Here is a 27341-nt window from a genome sequence, read left to right on the forward strand (position 1 = left end):
ACGCTTTTGGTTATGTAGCCATGGGGAAAAAAATAATCAAGAATATGCCTCTTAACGTGCCTTGTCATTTAAAGTAACAGTATTCTTTAGTTTCTTCTTGCAGCGTACATCTTGCTTGGATGTTCATTTCTTTTTTTATCCTAAATGCAGTGCAAAACAATTTGATCCAACCTCATTTACAAAGAGCTTCCAGTTAGAAATTTTTCTTTATAGTAAAGTGAAGTGAATTTCCTTCCTGCCTTTTGCCCTCCCCATACTTGCCCAGATTACTGAGTGCTGTGAGAGAAGAGCACCCTGATGCAGGGACACAGATATAGAAACAAGCAAGTGGGCACTGGGAGCATCCCACAGCCATGGCTGCAAGCAATTCTACAAGGATGCTCAGAGGAGCTACCTCATTGACTGTTGGTCTCTTTGCATCTTTTGCTCTGGACCTGCTGAGCCAAAAAGCACTGCCCCTCAGGGGGCTGGAAGAGAATGTCAAAAAAGTTATTAAAAGTTGTATCCAGCATCAATTTCCTTCTGGCTGTGTAAACATCTTACGATTCAATACTGGAATTTAAGGCTTCTGTCACAGTACACACTGGCATTCAAAACAAACTTCTAAGACAAAGAGAAATTCTTCCTGTGGAACAGAGTAGGCTTCCACCGAGGTTATCAGGTTCAAGTATATAAAGTGTACAGATCTGCTCCTCTTTACACAGATGGTATTCTCTTCATCATATGATGAAAAGTCAGTCAAAATGGCGTAAGGTACAAGGAGTCAATTGTGTTTTAACTTTAATCAGCTTGCAGCAGAGAGGGTATGTAACTTTCCACTAACGAAGTGCAGATTTGGAAACCTGAAGACAAAGATCCCAAAGTCATACTGCCTTCCTTAGGCTGTGACTTTCATAATAAAAAAGTTTTAAGTGTTTATTACACTGCCAGTCCCATATATGAATTTTATTTTCTTAAAAGTTATACTATTTCATTTTCTAGTGTTTCTTCTGATACTTTGCTCCCTGAAGTATCGTCGTTAGAGTAATTTCCTGAATCTCGACTGCTCTGTTTAGAATGTATGTAGTCTTTAAAATCAGTTTGATTTACTTCTTCTGTGATGATAGTCTCAATTATAGAACAATTTTCTATTGGTTCTTCTGTAGTTGACAGATAAGGACTGCTTAAGAGCTGTCCTCCAAAACCCTGCAAAAGGAGAAGCAGAATAGATGAACATTTGTACATAATACCTACATAATGATTCTGCTTAACACCACAGCTGTACAAAACTGGTTTATCGTATTCAGTAGAATCACGAGGTTTTCTACCTATAATATGCCATTTGTTTCCCCAAGTTCACAAACTCAAAGTTAGGATGAAGTTTAGTTGCATGTGTATAATCAAACACTAAAGAATAAGTCTAGCATTAATCTTAACTCTGTTACTATGCTCGTAGATATCAATCATCTATATAATTGCAATATGTCGTTGATTATAGCCTTATGAGGCGACCCAAGAACTAAATGAAAATCCTAATTTACAACACTTTCAAAAATCATGTGGTAGCATGGGAACGACAGGTGTGTGTTTACAAAGTCTACAAACCATTATCAGTTATAAAGCAAAGTTTGAAAGAAGGAGAAAGTGAGCTGCTGCAGCAGGATACCAGACCTTATACAGCTCTCAACAGTGCACTGCTGTCTATCCTACATGCTTTAAATCTATTCTCTGAAGTTGTCATTTATATCAAATCCATCACAAAAGGTTCTAAATATGCATTGCATTAATTATGTTACCTGTATTCTACTGAAGAAACCAGCTAAAATGCTGCCTTCCTTACAAATTAAATTCAGATTAGCCCTTGTAAACTACGAGACTGGTTTTAAATTACAACTTTGTTCAGAAAGCTTTGTATACTACATGTCCTAGGAGCTTCAGTGAGAAGATGACACGTTAGGAAGGCCATACACTGCTCAACATCAATGTTCTGAGAGACACAGAAGAAAGCACAGCGAAAAGCAGTTCTTGCTACATTTCAAAATATACCTACACTTAATGTGCTGCCCTGTTCATGCCAGAACAGGATCCCTACTAAGTACTACCTGTGCCAAGCTGAGCTGGAAATTGGACATCATCTGCCTTTTTAGAGACCATCCAGGCCACTAGGTCAGGAAATGATACAAGCATTTGCTGCCTGCTACACTGGAATTTCATCTAAAGACCGGGCTTGCATTTTTGCCTCCTCTGCGTTTTAAAGGATGGCAAAAAGGCTAGAGCATGCTCTTTCAGATAACACAATGGAAAAACATTTCTGGTCTCATATAGCAGGGCAAAAGTACATTATCACATTGGGTAGACATGCACACTCTCTGGAATAAAGGATTGTTAGCAACACTTTTGCACAGACAGAAGAAAAAACATAAAAAGTTAAAATACTTGCTAATCACAGAATTCTAGAAATTGATACTACCCAGTTTTTCCATAGGAATTCCTGCACTTTGTTAAAACCTATACAGTTAATCCTGGCATACCCATAAGACCACAGGATAACAGATAAACACTTTTTCATAATATTTTCTGTTCATTTTTTCTAAAAATACATCTGCTTAATGAATGAGAAAAATACATCTCATCTTACCTCTATGTTCAAAGGAGGCTGGCATGATGGAAAGAACACATATTTGATTTTGTTGTAGGCTTGGTACAGGGCAAAACCAAGTGGTGTAGCCACGAGAAAGACAGCAATCAGGGCAGTTACAAATGTTGCTAAAATGACCAGATGTAAAATTTTATCTAAAAAAAGTGAATAAACCCCATTCAGTCTAGGTATTCATAAACTACAAAGATCAAGGAGCAAATTACCTCCAAATCTGCTACAGTATTTATCACAAAATTTCACACTTCTATAGTACTATAAGCAGCCATGATGATCATTACAAAAATTATGCCATTCCAGTATCTTAAATAATCTTATTAAAAACACAGAACAAAATATTTATCAAATATAAGAACACAGGCATTTGCAAACAGGATCAGAACCAAGATCTAGTTATATTCCAGTTATATGTCACTATTTGACAGGAGGACAAAAAGGCTGCACATAGACAGCTACCACGAAGCACTTGATGCATGTAAATCTATTGCGCTATTGCTTGTGTACAGGGTCTAACCCCAAGGAACATAATACATCATTGACAAAGTTCTCTGCTTTAAAAAGGCAGAGATACAGGAGTAAGAATTCCCATGGGCTATGGAGTAAAAATGGGCAATTACTGCAGTGAAGTTGGCCATGGTTATTTAGCCAGGGAATTATTACAGTGCCTAGACTTGCAGGGTCTTTAGGGGCCCAAAAGCATCCAAATGGTTTCTTGGACAGGAGAGGAACTCCAGTTGTAAGCTTCAGATGACAACACAGCCAACAGAGAATAACGATCTTCCAGTGAGCATCTATTCCTTTCAGATGCTTATCTAAGAAGAAATCAATCCTAAAGCTATTCCACTTATTTTCTACACTAGTAGGCTAGACACAAGCTCAGCACAAAATTTTACTTTGTCAGTATAGAAAGACAAGATGAATTTCACTTCAATGCTCAAACATGGTGTCGTCAGCTTGATGACGCCAAGCTGAGTGGTGCAGTTGATTAGCTTGAGAGAAGGGACACCATCCCTTCCTTGCTGAACCTCATGAAGTTCAACAAGGCCAAATGCAAGGTCCTGGACCTGGGTTGGGGCAATCCTCAGTATCAATACAGATTGGGGGATGAAGGGATTGAGAGCAGTCCTGCCGAGAAGGACTTGGGGGTACTCGTGGATGAAAAATTGCATGTGAGCCGGCAATGTGTGCTTACAGCCCAGAAAGACAACTGTATCCTGGCCTGCATCAAAAGAAGTGGCCAGCAGGTTGAGGGAGGTGATTCTGCCCCTCTACTCTGCTCTGCGACCCCACTTGGAGTACTGCATCTGGTTCTGGGGCCTCCAGCACAAGACAGACAGGTCCAGAGGAGGGACACAAAAATGGTCAGAGGGTTGGAACACCTCTCCTAGGAAGAAAGGCTGAGAGAGTTGGGGTTGTTCAGCCTGGAGAAGAAAAAGCTCTGGGGAGACCTTATTGCGGCCTTTCAATACGTAAAAGGGGCTTATAAGACAGAAACACTTTTTACCAAAGCCTGTAGTGACAGGACAAGGGGCAAGAGTTTTAAACTGAAAGAGGGTAGGTTTAGATTGGACATAAGGAAGAAATTTTTTACAATGAGGGTGGTAAGACACTGGAACAGGTTGCCCAGAGAAATTGTGGATGCCCCATCACTGAAAACGTTCAAGGTCAGGTTGGCCAGGGCTTTGAGCAACCTGATAGAGTGGAAGGTGTCCCTGCCCATGGGATCTTCAAAGATGATCTTCCAAGGCCCCTTCCAACCCAAACCATTCTATGATTCTATGGTCCTGCATTCCTGTATTAACCCAGGAACTGTGGAAAATCTAACAGGCTAAGCTCAGTTCCAGGACTTAAGGTTGGGACCTTATGGCAGAAGGAGTTTACATTACAGAATCCAGTTTTTGATAGTAAGATAGTGTAGTCAAAGAAGCCTTTTATCTGTATAGTCATAAGCTATTCAGTGCTTAAGTTCAAGAGTCATGCAAGCTTCCTTCTCCCCTCCACTCTTCTGCTTTGTAACATATTCTCTGGCACTATGTCAAACAAATGAACTGAAAGGAGTTTGAACATACTAAAATTAATACATACCAAGAGACACTTCAGAAATAATCAAGATGAAACAAGCAGGTCTTTTTATCTCTATTTCCAGTTAGTACGAATGATCAAAGAATGAAAGATTTCCACACCAGGATATAAGAACATATGGGAAGTACAGGGCAGGATCTGCATGACTGCATCTCTCAATATAGAGTCTTGAATGTGCTGCTTGGTCTTAAATAGGCTCATTGTAATAGAAGGATATGGGGAAGACTAATAACTAACTAGTAAAATAGATTAAAGACTTTCTCTTATTAAGGTAAAAATAGTAACATTTGTTCCTTTTTAGGCTTGATAAAGACAAAGCAGTGAGGACTACAATATAAATGAATCCTAAGAACTTAAAGATGTGAGAAAGTAGCATTACTATTATTACATTTTCTTAGCTTTAAGTCAGTTTGAATACTTAGTAATTCTTCTAGTGTTACAGCCTGTTAATAGAAGATAATTGGCCAAATTAAATTCAACAGATAACTTGCTCTTGTGTTCTGAGTGTAATCCATCTACAAATGTATTCTCATTTTGCACAAAGGAGAGCTTTTTAGCTATGAGTCCAATGATTTGTCTCCTCACACTTTAGTGCAGGATTTTTTAAAAATTTAATTCATTCACAGAAGAATTAAGACAATTTCAAGAATAAAATATTCTTGAAAACATAGCATTTAGTGATTCCTTGCACCCTCCTAAAAATATCTTAAGAGTACTGGAAATTAAAGCTTGCCTGTGAACAAGTCGTTGTACAGAACTAAGTTCAATTCACAATCATTACAGTTATTAATCTGAGATAATTTCTAAACTGAGCTGTGTGGTGGAATAACCAGAATGTAATTTTTATCACGTCAGAACAGAAGCAGTTTATTAGTTTAGCTATAGGAGAGAACACAGAGCAGCTAAGTGACAGACTGCTGATAGGGATCTCTGCCTAACTAGGTGCAAAGTCTGTGAGGCCAAAAAGTCACGCTGCAAATATTTTTTAAACTAGTGAGACCTGCAAAGGCCTATGAAGGGTTAACTGTTTTACTTCCAGAAGTGTAACAATTCCCAAGCTCTTCCTACCTCCAGGTGTTTTGATGCATTCCTCTTTGCTGTAATGACTGCTTTTGTTGTAAACTTCTGAGAAGGCTTGTACTTTTACACAGTACAAAGTCAAGGGTGTTAGATCAGAGATTGTCCCTATTGTCTGTTTTATCTCTTTCATTTTGATTTCCTCCTGAAAAAGAAAAGTTGGAAGAATAAGATGCACATAAATAGTACAAGAGTCACTCAGATTAGAATTTTGGCCTCTGCTGAAGTAATTCTGTAAGAAGTTAGACACCCTTCTCTACTTGGATTAAATAAAATAAAAGAAACCACAGAACTCTCTCCTAAACAAACACATTCAGGAAACACTTATCAGCAAGAACCAACTGCTTTTGCCATACTGAAATTTTACAGTTCAAAGCTGTGTGCAGAATGAAACTTCTTGTTGTAGTTTGTTTTCTTCTCTTCTTCCATGCATTTACACATACACATTTACCAATTACTGTAAAATATTTTACTGTAACAAGCATTTAAAGAATATGGAAAGATCCATTAAAATGTGAGCTAAAAGCATGCAAGACTTCATTATTTTATGATACATATAGCTATAAAGCCACAAATACAAAAAGGAACAGAATTTGAGGGGCCAGAAGCTACATTAAGACAGTGCACAGAGTCATACTGCAAGAAAGACGGCATCACAAGAGCCCTACAACTTCTATTCAGAAGTGAGCCATTTAGCAGCTCGTACAAAACTTAGTGCAATTCTGCAAATCATTACAGACAGACACATAAATGGAAAAAGATTAAAATCTCAATTACTTTGTGATAAAGGTCGTCTTGACCAGATTTTTAAAAGACTCTTCCAGGGGAAAAAAAAAACCAAACCAAAAACGATTGCATGATTGATACACCATATACGTGCCTCTTTTGAAAATAAGCTTCTTGAGGAGAACTCAAACTCAGTATTTAAGTCACAACAAATTTTATACACTGGTTTAAGTATTTAACTAGTTCATACCTCATTATTCGATGAATTCTTCCAATACAGAATCCGGTAAGACAAGTCATAATGGTCCCTCATGACTTCACTCTCAGATCCTCCTGGAGGAGAAATCTGGATATGGAGCAAAACATCACTGATGTCCACCTTTACACCAGGAGGGCCAATTTCATCTTAAGACATTAAAAAAAAAAGTTAAAAATAAGACTGAAAGAATACAAATAAACATACTGCATGAAATACTATAATTTAAATCTATGACAATTTTTAAGAAACATACACTTAAAAGTCTAACTTCACTAATAGCTTTATTCAGAATCTCAAGTCCCAAGAAGGATTTCAATTATTTTCTCTTTCCACATTCATATGTTGCTTCTGCAAGTTTCAGTGAAATACACAGACAGTGGGATTAACTCTATGCAAGTCAAACTACCGAACACTTCTTAACTCATCAGGATGTGGGCCCTCCTTTTCACGTATAGCCCCTTTCACAGTTACAGTATAGTTGAAAAGTGAGAAGTATTACAGTTTTTGTTGCCTTTTGTTGAATTTTTTACCTAGGTCACTGTTATTGTATTAAAGAACTATCTAATTACCAAGAGCTTGGACAAGGGAAAACTGACATATAGAATCATAGAATCATAGAATCATTTCGGTTGGAAAAGACCTTCAAGATCATCGAGTCCAACCATTAACCATGCCCCCTAAACCATGCCCTGGAGTACCCTGTCCACTCGCTTTTTGAATACCTCCAGGGATGGTGAATCAACCACTTCCCTGGGCAGCCCATTCCAATGTTTGACAACCCTCTCAGTAAAAAAATTTTTCCTAATATCTAACCTAAATCTCCCTTGCCTCAACTTGAGGCCATTTCCTCTTGTCCTATCTCCAGACACCTGACAGAAGAGACCAACACCCACCTCACTACAACCCCCTTTCAGGTAGTTGTAGAGAGCGATAAGGTCTCCCCTCAGCCTCCTCTTTTCTAGACTGAACAGCCCCAGATCCCTCAGCCACTCCTCATAAGACTTGTGCTCAAGGCCCCTCACCAACTTGGTTGCCCTTCTCTGGACACGCTCAAGCAGCTCAATGTCTTTCCTGTAGTGAGGGGCCCAAAACTGAACACAGCACTCGAGGTGCGGCCTCACCAGTGCCGAGTACAGGGGAACAACCACCTCCCTGCTCCTGCTGGCCACGCTGTTCCTGATACAGGCCAGGATGCGATTGGCCTTCTTGGCCACCTGGGCACACTGCTGGCTCATATTCAGCTGGCTGTCAACCAGCATGCCCAGGTCTTTCTCTGCCGGGCAGCTTTCCAGCCACTCTTCCCCAAGCCTGTAGCGCTGCATGGGGTTGCCGTGACCGAAGTGCAGGACCCGGCACTTGGCCGTGTTAAACTTCATACAATTGGCCTCAGCCCATCGATCCAGCCTGTCCAGATCTCTCTGTAGAGCCTCCCTACCCTCAAGCAGATCGACCCTGCCTCCCAACTTGGTGTCATCTGCAAACTTGCTGAGGGTGCACTCGATCCCCTCATCCAAATCATCCATAAAGATATTAAACAGAACAGGGCCCAACACCGAGCCCTGGGGAACACCACTCGTGACCCGCCGCCAACTGGATTTCACCCCATTCACCACTACCCTCTGGGCTCGGCCATCCAGCCAGTTTTTCACCCAGTGAATAGTGCACTTATCCAGGCTACAAGACGCCAGCTTCTCAAGGAGTATGCCATGAGAGACAGTGTCAAAGGCCTTGCTGAAGTCTAGGAAAATAACATCGACAGCCTTTCCCTCATCCACTAGGCAGGTCACCCGGTCATAGAAGGAGATCAGGTTGGTCAAGCAGGACCTGCCTTTCGTAAACCCATGCTGACTGGGCCTGATCCCCCTCTTATCCTGGACTTGCCATGTGAGTGCTTTCAAAACAAACCGTTCCATAGTCTTTCCCGGTACCGAGGTCAGGCTGACAGGCCTGTAGTTCCCCAGATCCTCCCTCCGACCCTTCTTATAAATGGGAGTCACATTGGCAAGCCTCCAGTCCTCTGGGACCTCCCCTGTTGACCAGGAACGCTGACAGATGATAGAGAGTGGCTTGGCAAGGACCTCAGCCAGTTCCCTCAGTACTCTTGGATGGATCCCATCAGGTCCCATAGATTTGTCAGTGTCCAGATGGCGTAGCAGGTCCCTAACTAATTCCTCCTGGATTAAGGGGGGTATGTTATGCTCTTCATCCTTACCTTCCAGCTCATGGGGTGGAGTACCCTGAGGATGACTGGACTCACTATTAAAGACTGAGGCAAAGAAGGCATTAAGTACCTCGGCCTTTTCCTCATCACTGGTTGCTACGTTCCCTTCTGTATCCATTAAAGGATAGATATTCTCCTTGGGATTCTTTTTACTGTTAACACATTTGTAAAAACATTTTTTGTTGTCCCTTACAATAGTGGCCAGATTTAGTTCTAGCTGAGCTTTCGCCTTTCTAATTTTCTCTCTGTATGATCTAACAAGATCCCTGTACTCCTCCCAAGTTGCCCGCCCTTTCCTCCAGAGATGATAAACTCTCCTTTTTTTCTTAAGTCCTAGCAAAAGCTCCCCATTCAGCCAGGCCGGTCGTTTTCCTCGGCGGTTTGACTTGCGGCACATGGGAATAGCCTGGTCCTGAGCCATTAAGATTTCCTTTTTAAAGAATGTCCATCCCTCCTGGACCCCTTTGCCCTTCAGGACCGTCTCCCAAGGGACTCTCTCAACCAGTGCCTTGAAGAGGCCAAAGTTAGCCCTCCGGAAGTCCATAGTGGTGGTTTTGCTGACCACCTTCTTTGCCTCACCAAGAATTGAAAATTCTACCATTTCATGGTCACTAAGCCCAAGACGGCCTCCAACCATCACACCTCCCACCAGTCCTTCCCTGTTCGTAAACAACAGGTCTAGCAAGGCTCCTCCCCTGGTTGGCTCACCCACCAGCTGTGTCAAGAAGTTATCTTCCACACACTCCAGGAACCTCCTAGATTGTTTACTCACTGCTGTGTTGTATTTCCAGCAGATGTCTGGAAAGTTAAAGTCCCCCACAAGGACAAGGGCACACGATTCTGAGACTACTGCCAGCCGCTTGTAGAACGATTCATCCGTCTCTTCAACCTGGTCAGGCGGTCTATAACAGACTCCCAGCACAATATCTGTCTTATTGGCTTTCCCTCTCACCCTCACCCATAAGCACTCCACCTTGTCATCAGAATCGTGTAGCTCTGAACAGTCAAAACATTCCCTAACATAAAGAGCCACCCCACTACCTCTTCTACCTTGCCTGTCCCTTCTGAAGAGCTTGTAGCCATCCATTGCAGCACTCCAGTCATGGGAGTCATCTCACCATGTTTCCGTGATGGCGACTAAGTCATATCTATCCTGCTGCACAATGGCTTCCAGCTCCTCCTGTTTATTGCCCATGCTGCATGCGTTGGCATAGATGCATTTGAGCTGGGTCATCGAATCCACCCCTAACATCGGCACGCTGCCCCCAGGCTCATCTCTGGTGCACCTAGTTTTATCCCTTGCCCCCTTCGAACCTAGTTTAAAGCCCTTTCTATGAGCCCTGCCATCTCATGAGCAAGGATTCTCTTACCCCTTTGAGACAGCTGGACACCATCTGTCGCTAGCAAGCCCGGTGCTGTGTAAGTCTCCCCATGATCAAAAAACCCAAAATTCCACCTATGGCACCAGCCTCTGAGCCACTTATTGACCAGGTGTGTTTTCCTGTTCCTTTCAGTGTATTTCCCTGCCACTGAAGGGATTGAGGAAAACACTACCTGTGCTCCCGATCTTTCTACTAATCGTCCCGGTGCCCTGAAATCCCTTTTGATTGCCTTTGGATTCCTCTCTGCAATCTCATCACTGCCAACCTGCACAACTAGCAACGGGTAATAATCAGAGGTCCGAACCAGACCAGGGAGTTTCCTGGTAATGTCTTTTACCCGGGCCCCAGGGAGGCAGCAGACTTCCCGGTGGGATGGGTCAGGTCTGCATATCGGGCCCTCTGTCCCCCTTAAGAGGGAGTCGCCTACAACAATTACCCTCCTTTTTCTTTTTTCAGAGGATGTGAGAATGCGTGGGGATGCCCGACTGGGCTTAGGCACCTCCCTAGATAGGGCTTCATCTACACCCTGATCTTCACTGGCCTGGTCCTCAAGTTCCAGAGCCCCATACCTGTTGAGTAGGGGCAACTGGGAAGGTGAGGGAGACCGGGAGCGGATTCGCCTGCCTCCCCGAGCAGGGACCTGTATCCATTCCCCTCCATCTCTTAGGTCCCCTCCTGCCTGATGGCAGGAGGGCAGGGGAACCTCCGATTCTTGCGGAGCCTCCATCTGCTGCCCCTGCCTCAGGGATGGTAGGGTGTGGGCCCACCAATCTATCTCCCTCTCACACTCCCTGATACTCCTCAACCTTTCCACTTCCTCCTTCAGCTCTGCCACCAGGCTGAGCAAATCACTCACCTGGTCACACCTCACACAAGAGGTGTCCCCGCTGACCTCCATCATTTCTGATAGACTCAGGCACTCCCTGCAGCCAGAGACCTGGACAGCTGCATGTTTACATGGGACCTCTGTCTGCGTTGCCATATTTTTCCTAACAATGGCTTTCCCCCAAGTGGCAACCATACCTGGGTCTCCCTCTGGGCCGACACCCACCATTTAAGCAGCCTGCTCGAGCTGGGAACAGGGGGGGCTGCGCCCTACCTGCACGCCCTGACTGCGCGAACTGCCGCGCAAACTGCCACGCCACGCCCTTTCTGACGCGCCACGCCCTGTTTGCCCGTCCTGTTCGCCACACTCCTGGTCGCTGGCGCTCCTCAGGGGCGTTCAAATCTCCCGCGGTTGCCCCTGGCAACGCCCACGCCGCGTCAGCCTCTCCCGCGAGAGCTATTGATTCCATCTTCAGTATGGAAGGCAATGGAATATTACCCTACATACTAGATATAAACATTTCTTGACGTTTATGAATGATAACTTTTTTGAAGTCAAACATTTTAGTAAGGTCCCCTTTCTCACAAAATCAAAGAGTGCACCAAAGATAAAAATTATTATCCTTTCACTCTGGAAAGTGTTATGTATTTTTGACTTAGATGTCACTATCGTTTAAGATTGTTTTTTCATGAAGCTCTTCAGGGTTGTATGTCCATGTAATACTGCTTCAACACAAAATTCAGGGGTGCACTGTGCAGGGGTAGAGAGAAGGAGATGAGAGTAGATGCACAAGAAAAGAGAGGCAGTGGATTCCAAAATTATTTTACTTTGGCATTGTTTTTCTAAGATATCAAGAAGTGCTCCCTGTCAATGGCAAAAGTCAGACTAGAGATATTTCTAGTACAATCTCACACAGTGATTAACATAGTATACAGTGAGATTATAAAATGCCATACAATGCTTTGTGGTTTAATTTTGTAAAGCAAACGATATGATTCTAAATATAGTGAAATACTGGCTGTGCTGAATAGAGAAGACCATGGAGAAACTCCTTTTTAATTTGATGAGGCCAGGATTCCCAACACAGTTTCTGTAGGGGAACTATGTATTCTGTTTCATTAATCTAGCAAGTTTCTTTTGGCAAATAACAGCATTAGACACAAGTTTGTTGAGAAATGAAAAGTTAAGAAAACATGTTTGCTTACTTGTTATCAGAGGATCTACTTTTACTTCATTAGACACACATGATTTATTATATTCGCTCATGGCCTGCACACGGAGATAATAAATTCCAGAAGTAGTAGAGATGATATATGAGAAATTGCATTGTGTATCAGTGATGTTTTCACATCCAGGTACACTGAGCCACTTCATTGAGTAATCATCATGAAGTTTCTTTAGATACCCACTGCAAGAGATATTTTAATGATTTTTGATGTGAGGTCCTTGAACTCAAAAAACAAAAAAAAAAAAAAAAAAAAAAGCACGTTCACTTGTGCTACATAGGTTTTTTTTATTTTTGGAAGAATGGGCCTCTTAGATAATTTTTCTGTTGAGGCTTGATTAAAGCACTAATTTGTATTTCCTTAACTAGTTAACTTAATTGTTTCAGTTATAAATGAAAAATCAGTATTCTAAATACCAGACATTTCTATCAGGTTTAGAAATTTTTAAAATCCAAATTAAGATTTTTCATATAGTTCTATTAAGTCGATTATTTTTTTGTCATGCCAAAGGAATTCCAAAAGAATGCTCGAGGTATCTATCCTCTTCATTTAGATGCTGGCCACAATACTTGTGCGACAACTGGATATTAATATACGGGTTTAGAGACATGATGGGTTTTTTCCATGTCAGGATCCAACCAGAAGTAGTCAACATATGTGATAATTGAAACCTTGAACACCTGCATTTTTGCTGACTTTTAGTCATCCAATTTCTTCATATTCAAAAAGATATGAAGCAATGCAAACTTTACATCTTTTAAAAATGTTACTTAGCATATATTTAGTAGTCCATTCCATCAAGTGTTTAACACTCTTAAAAGAAGCCTACTACCCTGAAATTCCAGGATATGATGCTATATGCAACCCTTTTAAAAGCCACACTGTGTCCAGATGGGGTACCTAATGTTTCAATGAATACGTTAAGCCACTTTTGCTAAATATTTCACTTTAACTTCTAGGAACTATTTGCAAAATACAATGGATAGCCTTTAAAATGACATAACCTGTTTAAACAGAGATATGGAAATTGTTTAACTCACATGAGATACTGTACATTGTAGCTCACACGTTGTTTATACCGATTATTCCAATGCAGATGAAATTTCATATTCAAAGCAAGAACACTCACATCTGTTGCACAGAGTAGGTCATTCACTGCTCAAAATGAAAAGGAAACGCACAGTTACTGAAAAGCTCTATATTATGTACAGCAATTTCTCACTGAATGGGTATTTCTCATGTAAATGGTCATGGTACGCTTTCAACAATTAAAAAAAAAAAGTTGTCTGTTTTCATTATAAAGATGGCAAGTCAAGGTCTCCGATACATACAGCATATTAAACCTTTAGTAAAAAAAAAGTTAAAAATCAATTCAGAAAAAATTAAGTACAGAAATGTTGAGATTAGTAGAAATAAACTGGTTCTGCAACAACTTGAGAAAAATGTGTAAAATACACATAAACATAAAGTAATTTTGACATACCACCCGTTCAGTCTAATGTTTGACCTTCTACATTCCCACACTGTTATTTTTTTCCTGAAATAAACATTTAGAAGTACTTAAACTGACACCTGAACAGCACACAAAAGAACTTAAATTTAGACATGCAAAACAAGCAACTGGTGGCAAACTGCCACTAAGCCATTCTTCAGAATCTGTAATAATAAATTCACCAAGGCTTCCATAAAAACAATATTTTTTTTAAGCTTAAGTCAACTTTATATGCATTCATTTAGTGCCAAGTATACAAAAGGCTTTTGTTTTACCTATGTACACATCCCTTTCCTCCTGATTCAAAGTCACAAATTCAAAAATATCCAGTTTTCCAAAATACAGAAAGTAGTTTTTGCGATCCAAATTAATGGACAAAATTTACCTCGGAGCAAAAACCTTTTTGTACTATTAAAACTCTAATATTGATATGTGACATATTTTATATTGATTTAAAATAGAAAATGTACGTAACTGTCAAGATTGCTGTTATACCAAAATGAGTAGGAACTTGGCACTTCTGCATATTTCTATTGCTTTAGAACAATTTAGTTTCCAACAGTTTAAACAGGAGTAATCATTTTAAGATAAAACGATTTTACTCTGTACCTTTATGGGTAGTTTTTACACAATGAATAGGACTGAATAAGCCTTCTTGGAAGTCCAAAGGAAGGGTTGCCTGAACTTTCAAACAATAGGTAGTGTCTGGTGCAAGATCATCAATTGTGTCAGTAGGAAAAATACTTTGACTTCTGAACTGTAAGAAACAATTGCAAACAGCATATGAAGAGAACTGTTCTTCCTGATGAGCTGATTTTTTTAAAGTATCTTTTTCTTTCCCCAGGTTTTAGCCCATTTATATAATATGCCATCAAAAATGCTAAAATAGGGAATGAAGGACAATATATGAGCTGAACAAATGCTAAATGGAAGTTTCCAACTTAGCCACGTGATTGAGAGGAAGGAACACGTCGTGCTCCTTTAACACATGAAAGTAGGGAGGGATTGCGGCACTGCTCTACATGATGCATAACTCACCACACAAATATTCAGGCACAAACTCAGAAGCGAATAGTACACTTCTGTCCCTCAATTCATTCAGCAAACACTCCCATTTCCTCCTCCAGCTACTTCCCTGCTTTTGGTTTACCAGACTTCAGTGAATGACCTTTGTACACAGCTTGTACTTATTTTTTCTCCTTTGATCTGTAATGATTATGGCTATGTCTTCCAAGTGAACACAGATACCTCTTCAATTCCTACCCTAATCTAGCTGGAACCCATTCCCTTAAAAGGATAAAAAAAGAAAGACTTTTTCTACTTTGGTCTTTACAGAATAGCTACATGTGCTGTGTGAGATGCACGTTATGGCTTGGAAACTAGTTCACAATTACAAGACCTCAAAAGAATCCCTAAAAAACCCCAACCTACAGTATAAAACCAAAGAACTTAGTTAATGACACAGGACAGTGTACTGAGAGCTGTAGTCAAGCTATGTGGTCTCAGCAAGACCAAATTAGCCTCTTACCTCTCCCCTCCCCTATATCTGTGCCTTACTGTAAATGCTTCTTCCCACTGCCTTGAACTCTTTCCCCTCCCTGTTCCTGCTGGCTGAGGGTGGCACCTGCTCCAACACACCTGAGATGGTTTTACCTTCTTCCTCATTCATTGGAAAGTGGCTCCAGCATTTAACAGAAATACGAACTCTTATCACAAATCTAATAAAATCCTCTAGTGAAAACAAAACCAAAAACCCCAAGAAAACACCCCCTCCTAACTTTTAAACTGCACAGCAACAGTTTACACAGCTACATAATTAAACAATTCCATTTTGTAGCATGACACAATTAAAGTACATCTCTGACAGTTGTGCTAAGGTTAAAAAGTAAAAAAAAAAAAAACAAAACAAACCCCAAAAAAGTAGTGATCATACCTCTGCATTTGATGAATTTTCCCAGATAACGAGATTATATTTAAAACGTAGATGAGCTATCCACATTTTTCGGACCTGATTTGCTTCTGGAGGAGAAATCTTAATTTTTATGACTCCATTTGTGGACTGCAACTCTACTCCTGGGGGACCGATCAGAGCTGCAAATATTGGAAGAAAAAAAAAGTCAAGCATGACTATTTAAAGAAAAAAACACCAAAAAAGTAATTTACATTAGTAAAACCACAGTAACTGCCTATAGTGTCTTATTTTTAATTCTTTTGAGGCAGTAACAAGATCACAGTAATTGCCTATAGGATGTTAGATTTCATGAATCTCAGGCAGTATCTAATAGAAGCCTAACCTAACAAACAACCACCGTTACCTGGTTCTAAAAGCAGTAGAGTTAAAATGCAATATTACTAATGAATGTTTTCCAGAATCTGCAGTGAAAATCAGTATAAGTTATTCTAAAACATGCAAGGCAAGAAACCTAGCTCAAACAAATCAATCCAACATTGAGGGAAGGCTTCAGTACCACACTATACTGTAACTACTGAAAACTCACAAGGTCAGAAGAAAACTTCCAGAAAAGACCACTGTCAAAAAGGATTTTTCTGAAATCTAGAAAAATACAGTGTGACAGAAAATTCTGTCAGAAAAACAGCATCACTTGCAATACTTTCCCCTTTCCAGAAAAGGGAGAATCATAACATTCCATGACCTGCAAATACCTTATATTAAGGTTGAGAAAACTACTAGTTCATGTTGTTTTGAGCCATAGAAACCACATGCATTTTTCCACAATAACATCCAGAAGGACATTTAACTAGAAATGTCACAGTATATATGGAGCTCATACCTATAAGATACGGATTCATTTCAAAAGTGCTAGACCATGGAGACACTTCTTCCCTTCTTTCAGCCCTTATACGCACATGATGTGTATCATAGTATTTGGTTATTGCTGAGGAAAAGTCACATTCCATGTGAGTAACATTTTGACACCCAGGCAACTCCTTCCATTCTGTTTCATTTGTCACAAAGTCTTCAAACCTGCAAGAAACACACCCCAAAAATAAAACCAATACACAATTTAAACTTGAGATTCTTTTTCCTTTTCTTCTTAATGCTAATAAATATCACACCATTTAATGCTGTTTTATCACCAGCAGCAGTGTAATCAGTGTTATCTACTTAGTTACCCCAGAATTCATATCACCTTTTAATTCATTAATTTAATCTATTAATTTATTAGTTCAGCCTTATTACCAAAGGTTAACTATCAGTCTGCAAAGTCTGATACCAGTTTGCTTTATTCACCATCTAAACACATGGTGTCAGAAAACAGCTCAAAAGTACTGTCAAAACCCAGAATTATATCCTTAGTACACGATCATAGTCTGGCAATGATTCTATAATTCATTGGAAGAAATTTAAAAGTCTTGATGGCAAGAAGTGCTTAAAAGAGCATAAAAGCAGCAAATGCCAATTCTAACATTAGCAAGGAACGTAGATTAGAGGAAAATTAAAACACAAAGGAGAAAACTGGAGTTCAGCAGTAAGTGTTGGAATAATCAGCTTTACAGAAGCTATTTTTCTTGTGAGTTAACAGACATCCACACCTTATTTAAGAAAGAAACATTTCATATAGAGATTAAAAATGTCCTGACAAAAAAAAAAAAAAAAAAAAGGCACAGACTTGAAGTAGTAATTGTATATCCTCAGCTCCTATCTTATCTTTCAGACCAGTATTACGTTTTTAAAATAAAAGTATTTTCAAAGCAGTTGTTTCTTATCTACACATTGAAGAAGGCAAGCTATTTTTTTTTTTTAAATCCAAAATCATACACTAGGAAATACTAGAATCAGGAACTTCTTAAGTGATTTGATGTTAGAAATGTTTTTTTAATATTTACTTGTCAGGGAAATGCTACAAAATACCAAACGTATACATATATGCATGCGTAAGTATTGGTATATGAAACAATTGAAGAAAACGAAGCAAACATTTAATTACAATAAATAAAAATTAAATTGTTTCATCTGGTGATTAAAAGTTGCAGATGAGAAACCTGGATTCATAAACACTGACAAATTATTCAAAAGCCACACTGAAAATTCTCTCAAATTGTCTGTGTGTGGCCACAATGTAGCTTAATTAAAAAAAAACAAAAAGAGAATAACTAAACCTAAATACTACATTTCTAAGTGTACTGGTTAATCTTCTCAAAGAACCACTCTAGTATTAAGCATTACTGCCAAGTGTGTTCTCCATTTAAAACATGTCGCTATCAGTGACCAATCTAATTTTACATATGAATTAGACAAACGAAGGACAATACCAGGATTCCACTTCATTTCAAGACTTAATCTTCCTGGCCTCTACTTTCTGGATTTCAAAAAGTCTCTAGAAGTTTTACATGGCAGTATCAAGAAGCATAGTAATTAATTAATATGCTCTTCTACACAAATAAGTGTCAGACATTCCTGGCTCAGAATGTAAGTTTCTACTTACCATCGGTATTCTGCTGAAAATGTCACATTGGTATCACTCCCAGTGTAGTTCCACCTTAGAGTGAAATTTGTATTTACAACATAGACCTGAATATCCTGCGGACTCTTCAGATTAGTATGGCCTACAAGAAAGTAACATAAAGGTATATAAAGACTGGGATAAATAATTTGTATATAACTTAAGAATAACTTACTTTTGTTAAAAAAGTAGAGATTTATAGTGAAATGAAATAACAAACATAAGAGTTAAGAAAACCCCATGCTACTCAAACAGCACTTCAATACATAGCTCAGGAGCTGTGCATGAGGCAGCTTCTTTGCCTATTTGACTACGCAGCTCTTTGTGCTTAATGTCTTTCTCCCCACACCCCTTTAAAAAGAGTATATACAGTTGCAACATTCAAGGACTGTGTTCACTATCATGCATTGATTATAAGCAGTCTGAATGCATTTAAACCAGTATGTTATTGGTTGGATCCAACATCTGGATCTCAGCTGCAAAGTGCTAGGGATTGACCTAATGCTGTCATTTCACAGTTGCAGAACAGATTGAGCATAGCAGACTTGTTTTATGTCACGTGTTACTGCCATAAATTCAACATAAACCCCTTTCAGTGAGGCTTCATCACATAGCAGATCTTGTATCTTGCTCGTGGTAATCCTGTGTTTTCTTTTACACAAAGAACAATACATAAAATTACTTATGGAGGGTGAGGGCTAAGTCTCAGGACACATGAGAATGCCCCTAACATCAAGGAAAGGACCAGACCATGAGAAGAGAAAGCCTAACAGGCAGATTGCCAACAGGAGGGAAGCATGCACGCTAGAATCATCTGCAGGATAGCTCTCTCCCCTCTTTATCTTCCACCTTTCAAAAATAATCATTAAAAAACCCCAAATGCCTCATAATTACCTTATATTCCACTTCCTAAAGAAGACTTCCTCACCATTAATTTTGAGATATACAGAATCCTAAGTGTCCTATTTGGTATACAATTCAGGTATCAGAGGACAGATGAGAGTAACAATGCTATGGGAGAAGGAATTATTCCGATACTTACGAAAACTGAAATTTATCTAGCTGTTTATAAGGTACATTTTGCTTTGAATTATTGCACATCAGTCTATGGCACTATGTGGTGGTTTGACCCTGGCTGGACGCCAGGTGCTCACCAAAGCTGTTCTATCACTCCCCCTCCTCAACTAGACAGGGGAGAGAAAATATAACAAAGAGCTTGTGGATTGAAATAAGGACAGGAGAGATCACTCACCAATTACCGTCATGGGCAAAACAGACTCAGCTTGGGGAAAATTAACTCAATTTATTACAAATCAACCAGAGTAGGGTAATGAGAAATAAAACCAAATCTCAAAACACCTTCCCTCCACCCCTCCCCTCTTTCCAGGCACAACTTCACTCCTGGATTCTCTACCAACTCCCCCCAGTGGCACAGGGGGACAGGTAATGGGGTTTACGGTCAGTTCATCACACGTTATTTTCTGCCGCTTCATCCTCCTCAGGGGGAGGACTCATCACATTCTTCCCCTGCTCCAGCGTGGGGTCCCTCCCATGGGAGACAGTCCTCCACGAACTTCTCCAACGTGGGTCCTTCCCACGGGCTGCAGTTCTTCACAAACTGCTCCAGCGTGGGTCCTTTCCACGGTGTGCAGTCCTTCAGGCACAGACTGCTCCAGCGTGGGTCCCCCACGGGGTCACAAGTCCTGCCAGAAAACCTGCTCCAGCATGGGCTCCTCTCTCCACAGATCCGTAGGTCCTGCCAGGAGCCTGCTCCAGCGTGGGGTTCCCACGGGGTCACAGCCTCCTTCGGGCACCCACCTGCTCCGGCGTGGGGTCCTCCACGGGCTGCAGGTGGATATCTGCTCCACCGTGGACCTCCCTGGGCTGCAGGGGGACAGCCTGCCTCACCATGGTCTTCCCCACGGGCTGCAGGGGAATCTCTGCTCCGGTGCCTGGAGCACCTCGTCCCCCTCCTTCTTCACTGACCTTGGTGTCTGCAGGGTTGTTTTCTCTTACATGTTCTCACTCCTCTCTCCGGCTGCTGTTTCTGCCTGTCCCAACTTTTTTTTTTTCCCTTCTTAAAAATGTTATCACAGAGGCATTACCACTATTGCTGATTGGCTTGGCCTTGGCCGGCGGCGGGTCCGTCTCAGAGCTGGCTGGTATTGGCTCTGTCGGACATAGGGGAAGCTTCCAGCAGCTTCTTACAGAAGCCACCCCTGTAACCCCTCCCACCACCAAAACCTTGCCACACAAAGCCAATACACACTACTTCAAAGCAGTGAGGCTAAAGAGTTCCAATTAGGGCTGAAAGTTTGGACTGCAAGTTTTCTAGTACTAGAAACTAAACCACACTGTGGCTTACAGAGCAAAGGGAAACAGTGTGAAGGCACAGGGAATACATGTGAACTGAGGGAACCTCACACAGAAGTCACTAAAATTATACCAAAAGCACCAACTAAGCAGCCAAGCCCAGATTTACAGAGCTTGAACTTCATCTAAGTTCTTCTGCCTGGTATCCTGTACTAGGTATCTTTGACAACCCAGGCTATGTACAATTTAGGCAGTGCATACCTCTGTCCTCTTACTAAGAACATACTTTCAACTTCTAACACATCAGGGGGGAAAAAAAAAAGTAATTAATAATAATAATAATAAAAAAAATTACCACACCTCTCTGACTTGACTTTCTATTTTAACCAGTTGTGTGTTACACTATTAATCACTTCCCAATGGCTACAACTTCTAAAAATATGTTAGTGACCATCACTCTGAAATTGCTTTTTGATGTCAATCTAATGTTTGATTATATTAGGAAGAAATCAGAATAAATACATCCTATTTCACCTAGACAATCAAAGTCTCTTTACACATCTAAAGGATTATTCTGAATTTGATTTTAAAAGTGGCTCTTCATTGCAAAAACTATTTCATATTTTACCTGATGACCAAGTTCTCTTTATAAAAAGGAAATATGTGTGGAAAAGCGATCTATAAACTGAAGTCTGCAAAATCCTTTTGGAGAACAAAGTTAAAGTGGTATCCACAGACTACTGACTCTTAGAAAAAATTCCTGAAAGCACAAAACTTGAAAGGAAAATAATTCAGTAAAACCTCGCAGATCCCACTACAGAATTTACTTCCACAACAGGAGATTCTGAAGGTAGATTCTTTACCCCGAACAACATAGAACCTTGGAGTAAACCATAAGAAGGCAGGATGAGATAACATAGTATTAGCTGAGAACCACATTGCACCTACAGAGCTCCAACGCTGATAAAAAACCCTACTATATGTTAGGACTATTATTTTTGTTTGTCTTGGGTAGAAAATCAAATATTCACTGCACTTCCAGAGTATCTTTCCCACATTTTCAAATCCTTATTCACAGCATGAAGCTTTACAATAATTCTTATTAGACCTTTTCCATTTGAGGTCAGAAAAAGGAAGTCTGGAAGCAGAAGAAAAATCGTTTCAAGATTCATGTTCTAACCAGATATACTTTCTCCCCAAGTTACAAAAAACATGCTGATGTAAGACATCCGACTAATGTTTGAAGCTAGGCCAGCTTTTTCTAAAGCTGGTAAATACCACAGCAAATAATCACATCCTCCCTCTAGATACAAACAATATTGTAAAAATACAGCTCTAGATGCTGACATTTGGAAGAAGATACAGCATTCCAGTCCTGGAGTAGGAGCACACACAGCAAATTAGAACGGATTTATTCCAGAACAGCTTTGGTTAAAGGCCCAAAAGATGACTGTTGCAAGTCTGATTTGACTGCCTTTTTCTCAGAGAACTTCCTCATGCAAGTTTGAGCAAAGGTTGGCCTCCATCTTGACATTTACCCTTTTTAAATCCTCCTCACAAACTGCTGAAATGAGGCATTAAGAGCTGTTTTCAGCAGCACATGATAGCCTTTACGGATAATAAACAGAAACATGCTGTTCAGAGACATCACCTGTAAAATTAACTTAAAATCCGCTACAGGGTTAAAAACTTTTCTCAGTGTATTGGGTCTGGCTGAGATGGAGTTAATACTCCCCATAGCAGCCCTCATAGCACTGTGCTCTGCATCAGTAGCTAGAAAGGTGTTGATAACACACCAGTGTTTTGGCTACTGCTGAGCAGTGCTGGCACAGCATCAAGGCTGTCTCTCCAACATTTTTGCCCCCCCCCCCAATGGCAGGCTGGGGCAGGGCAAGATCTCGGGAGGGGACATAACCAGGACAGCTGACCTAAACTAACCAAACAGATATTCCATACCATATGACGTCAGCTCAGATATAAAAGCTAAGTAAAGGGAGACGGAGGGGGGGCATTTTTGTCTTCCGGAGGAACCACTACGCGTACTGAAGCCCAGCTTCCCAGGAAGTGGCTAGACATCGCCTGCTGATGGGAAGTAGAGAATAATATCATTTGTTTTTCTTTGCTTTCACGCGCGACCTTTGCTTTCACTTTATTAAACTGTCCTTATCTTGACCCACGAGCCTTTTGTTATATTTTCTCCCCCCTGTCCAGCTGAGAAGGGGGAGTGATAGAGCGGCTTTGGTGGGCACCTGGCATCCAACCAGGGTCAACCCACTACAATCAATTACTCAGGGAAGACCTTATAGTTTTCAGGGAATTTTCAGAAAGCTGTTCAGTGTTGTTCAGTGTTATGTTCAACAACAATGTAAAAGTGTCAGCGCTTGCGGTCAGTGCTCAGCAATAGTCAAAAAGGGGGAAAAAAAAGTTAGAAATTGATATGGAATTAAGTGAGTAAAGTAGAAAGCTTAATGTCATTATATACATTCATTATCGACTTATGTTCAACACCATGTGCAGGCCTAGAGTGCCCGCTCTCATAAGCGGATAGTGGAACGGAAGGCAGAGAAGGATGACAAGGACAATCCAAGGTATGGAACAGCTTCTGTCCTGGGAGGAATCAGACTATGACTCTTCAGCCTGAAAAAAGAGACTGAGGGGAGGATATGACATATCTACAGACACCTATTGAGTGGCATGGGGAATGCAAGCGACAAAATAGGTCTGCTGTCTTGTTAACACAAAGCTGGAAGCATCAAAACAAACACCACTCTGCTCTAAGGAAACAAATGAAACTGCTGCCTTATTGAACTCTTAGTCAATCTGTGGAATTCCTTCCCCTAGGACTCTGTGAATGCTCAACTCTTACCTGGCTTATGAACTCAGGGTCAAATACAAAGCCTTGATGCTACAGACTGCTGTAACACTATGTTGTGAAGTGTCACCATATACTTGCTTGTTTATTCCTTCCTACCCCACTACCAACCACTGCTGTAGATGAACACTTGACTAGACAACCTTTTGGTTTCATCTGGTATAAAACATAACAGCAAAAAAAACCCCTGAAAAAACCACAATGCTCTTTGTAGATCTACCTTGAGCATGATTAGGTACTTTCCTTCTTGCCCTGGTCAGAAAACCAGATTATTGCTTCAGAAGGATCTCCCAGTCCTGACAGACAACCCTGATAATTGAAACTATCTTCACTAGGAAATTAAATTTCTTATCCAAATTCAAATACCTATTTACTGAGGGTTCCAAGGTCACAATTATGCTCTTTCATCTGTTCACTCCATCTCCTGTCCTGTTGCAGGTAAAAAGAGCGATATAATCAGAGAGCCAACCATAATTTTATATTCTGAGGAATGTCTTTGGTTGAAATTTGTTAAAAGTTAACGATCATCAATTTGCATTTTAACGCTTCCTAATCACCCATTTATATATTGGAAACACAGAAACCGAGCTGGAAGAAACCTTGCAAGATGACCTATATTTCACACTGGAGAAAGCAGGTGGCCAATTCTACGTACATCATCAGATGTTTGTGTAGAGAAGTCTTACGGTTTCCACCACTGCATAATCTATTTTTACAGGCCTCCAATCACCTGAAATATTTCACTATCCTTACCATTAGAGGTTAGGGAAAGCTTTTTGTAAATCAAAAGCAAAGAACTCCCAAATCAGGTTTCCTAGTAGATTCTATTGAAGATCTGGATCTTTGCAGAGCAGATCCAAGTTTCCTTACAGCAAGTATGCTAGCTTAGTAGTTGTTCATAGCACAATGGACAACAAAAATTTTACAGACTGCAAAGCCTGGAGTCTAACCTATGTCTCCTCTAAGCACATTTAGCCAATGTGCTTTTTGTTTATGGATATTAAAGCACATTATTCTTTATGTCAGTTGTATTTGAAAACTATGTTAAACACAACTAATGATGAAGAGAAAACTGAATGGCAGCAACGATTCTTTCAGTTTTCCTTTTAAGCCAAATTTTCCAGCTTTCTGAATGACTTTGGTTCTCTTTTGTATTCTTTCCAACTGGTCGAACGTGCTTGAAACAGTATATTTCAGAAAATCACAATACTCCAGCTAAGATTAATAAATGGAAGTCTAGCTTACAAGACATAAGACCCAACGTTTTCATTCTAATTAGCACTGCTGTGCCGCATTACTTCTGGGGGTTTTTACAGCATAGCACTTAAAACTTCTAAACATAAATTACAAGGCATCATAACATTGCTTTTTTTTTTTTTTTTTTTCCAGAATTGATATTTTGACCATCTTTTGTCATCCTCTATTTGCCTAAGTATACAGCCCTGCACACGTCCTTTTTCAATACCACTGTACCTTTTTCTGGAGTATTTCTCCAGTTTGTCAGGACACTTCTCGACTCTATGCCTGCTTTTCAAAACAACTGTGAGCTCCTCCCACTTAGCTATATGTGGATTTAATAAGCTTACACTGTTCTATCACACAGATTATGAGCAGGTCCCCACTTGATACATTGTTCCCTCTTGACAGTGAACTGTAAAAAAATTTTGATGAGCTGGAAAAATCATACTGAAGCAGTTTAACCTAGATTATTTTTTCCAGTATGCTTAAGAGATTAGTACACAATATAGATTCAAAAGCAATACTAAGCCAGAACACATGCAATTGGAGCTCCTCTATCCACATAGCCTTTTACTTTAGAACAGCAGAAATTCAGGCTGATTTAACATGACATTTGTTCTCAATACTACAGACACACATAGGTGATCCACCCATCCATCCTTTCACATAATAATCCCTATTTCCAAGAAGTGCTGTGTGTTTGCTTCCCTAAATTAATTTCTTAAATGCTAATGAACAGCAATCCAGGAATGAAGGAGTAAACTCAGTAATGTTTCATTACCAGAGAGATTTCATGACTTAGCTAGAAACCAGATATAAAAATAATATCTAAAAATCAAGACTTCTTCCTTGTTTATTTTACTAAGGATTAAAAGCCAGATATTTAAAATTAACTCACGTTTCTTCACTTAAAGCATGATGACATAATATTTTAATTAGTATTTTCAATAAATGATGGTTGAAAATAATAACAACTACATAACATAATGGAATTACAAAAGCCGTTCAACAACAGAATGAAGTAGTGTTAGCAAGACAGAAATATACTCCCTCAGGAGACAGTGAAGGGGAAATCCTATTAAGAGTACATAATGGCTCGCTGATTATCACATTAAGTATGTAGCAGAACGAATGGAAACATTAAGTCAAGGTTTCAGCACAGGAAGGAAAGAAGGCCAGTTACATGTGACATTAAAAAAAAAGCCACAACCAAACACACTAAAAATGACCCCACTGTTATTGGTTCTGTGGGCAGAAAGGTGCTCTAGAGAACCAGGGAGAACTCTTACTACAAGAACTTTTATACAGGAGCAGCAAAGAGAAACTGCTGGTTTTGACAGGGCAGAAGGTGAGAGGTCACTGTAGCAGGGCAATTACTTCTAGCTCTAGAAGCAGTATGTTGCATGTTAGTCATTTGCTATAATATGTGTGGGTTAATCAAAGTAGCTGCACATATCTCAATGCTTCCAGTTTGGGGATGGAATTTGGGGCTGATGCACAAAGAATTCACCTACAAATGAAACGGCTGAAAGAAAACAAATAAAGAGAAGAGGTCCCAAAGCTGCTTCTCTGCCCGAATCCTACCATGAATGCAAAGTGTGGATCCCTGAAAACAGCTTCTCTCTAGTCTTCTTTTGGGTATGCCAAACTAGAACAATACAATCTTATACAGAATTCAAGAGTTTAGGTGGCATCAGAAGCAGCATGCGCACACTAGCCCATAACTATATTATTTCCACTATGCAAACTAGCTTAGCCCATATACTCTCTGTTGCATGTCACAATGTCCTGTAAATATGCAGGAAAGTCATTAACAGCTTATCTGAGTTGCACAATACTTCCCCCTTGAAAAAAGGTTTTGTGCAACAGCTGTTTCTTGCTGTTTAAGGATGCAAGAAGAGGCATATGTTACCATCCTGTGAGATAAAACCCTCATGCTACAATTTTACTTCTCACATTTCCTTATTTATACTTCAGGCTCCGTCAGGCTAGTCGGAGATGCCTTTCGAGCAAATCCTGTCTGCCCCACACTCAAGCTACAGTCTCTACGACTCGGAGATAGCAGGAAAGCCTGAAGCAGACGAGAGGACGACAGCTGCTTACCTGTAGAGTAAAACCCAAGGCACCTGACGGAGACCGAGCCCCGCTGACCCCCGCAGACACACCTACCCAGACCCAAGGCCTGCCGTGCCTTTGCATCCCCGCCGCGGCGCCTATGCGGCAGGGCTCCGGGACCACTGCCCCCCCTCACAGCGCCGCAGGCCGAGGCACCGGGCAGCCGCTGCAGCACCGAAGCTCCCCACCCTCTCCCTTGAGAACAGACACCGCACCAGCCGCCGGCCGGGTGCCCTGCCCGCTCATCGGAACCCACCTGCGCAGCGTAGAGGCAGCGCGACCAGGAGGGAAGACAGCAACGCCGCCACGGCCCCGGCCCCGCGCCCCACACCAACCGCCACCGCCGCTCCGTCGTCCATTCGTCCCTCGGTACGGCCGGCGCCCGCACCGTTACCGGAAACCCCGGGCGG

General features: G+C 40.8%; 1 protein-coding gene across 2 annotated transcripts; it reads right to left on the reverse strand.

Moving 5' to 3' along the window:
• IFNAR1 (interferon alpha and beta receptor subunit 1) lies at positions 1-27341 on the reverse strand. Of its 2 annotated transcripts, none has more exons than XM_052794798.1 (11): positions 27188-27341; positions 18375-18495; positions 16719-16912; positions 15860-16017; positions 14536-14683; positions 13475-13589; positions 12414-12616; positions 6771-6925; positions 5786-5939; positions 2618-2745; positions 1-1185 (listed from the first exon to the last, which is right to left on the reverse strand). In XM_052794798.1, the coding sequence occupies exons 1-11, from the start codon at positions 27288-27290 to the stop codon at positions 961-963; spliced, it is 1704 nt and encodes a 567-aa protein (XP_052650758.1). In that variant the 5' UTR covers positions 27291-27341; the 3' UTR covers positions 1-960. The 2 variants fall into 2 exon arrangements, with proteins under 2 accessions (XP_052650758.1, XP_052650759.1); XM_052794799.1 differs by lacking the exon at positions 27188-27341 and adding an exon at positions 18980-19473 and having other exon boundaries at positions 2618-2772.

The sequence above is a fragment of the Harpia harpyja genome, chromosome 8 (genome assembly GCF_026419915.1).
Source record: "Harpia harpyja isolate bHarHar1 chromosome 8, bHarHar1 primary haplotype, whole genome shotgun sequence".
Taxonomy (NCBI): Eukaryota; Metazoa; Chordata; class Aves; order Accipitriformes; family Accipitridae; genus Harpia; species Harpia harpyja.

Coding starts and splice junctions, on each gene's coding strand:
- IFNAR1 (XM_052794798.1), bottom strand. CDS start 27,290: ATGGACGACGGAGCGGCGGTGGCGGTTGGTGTGGGGCGCGGGGCCGGG. Junction 16,018..16,718: donor AATGAATCCGTATCTTATAG/GTATGAGCTCCA, acceptor CAATATTTGCAG/CTCTGATCGGTCCCCCAGGA. Junction 14,684..15,859: donor AAAATTCATCAAATGCAGAG/GTATGATCACTA, acceptor TGTTTCTTACAG/TTCAGAAGTCAAAGTATTTT.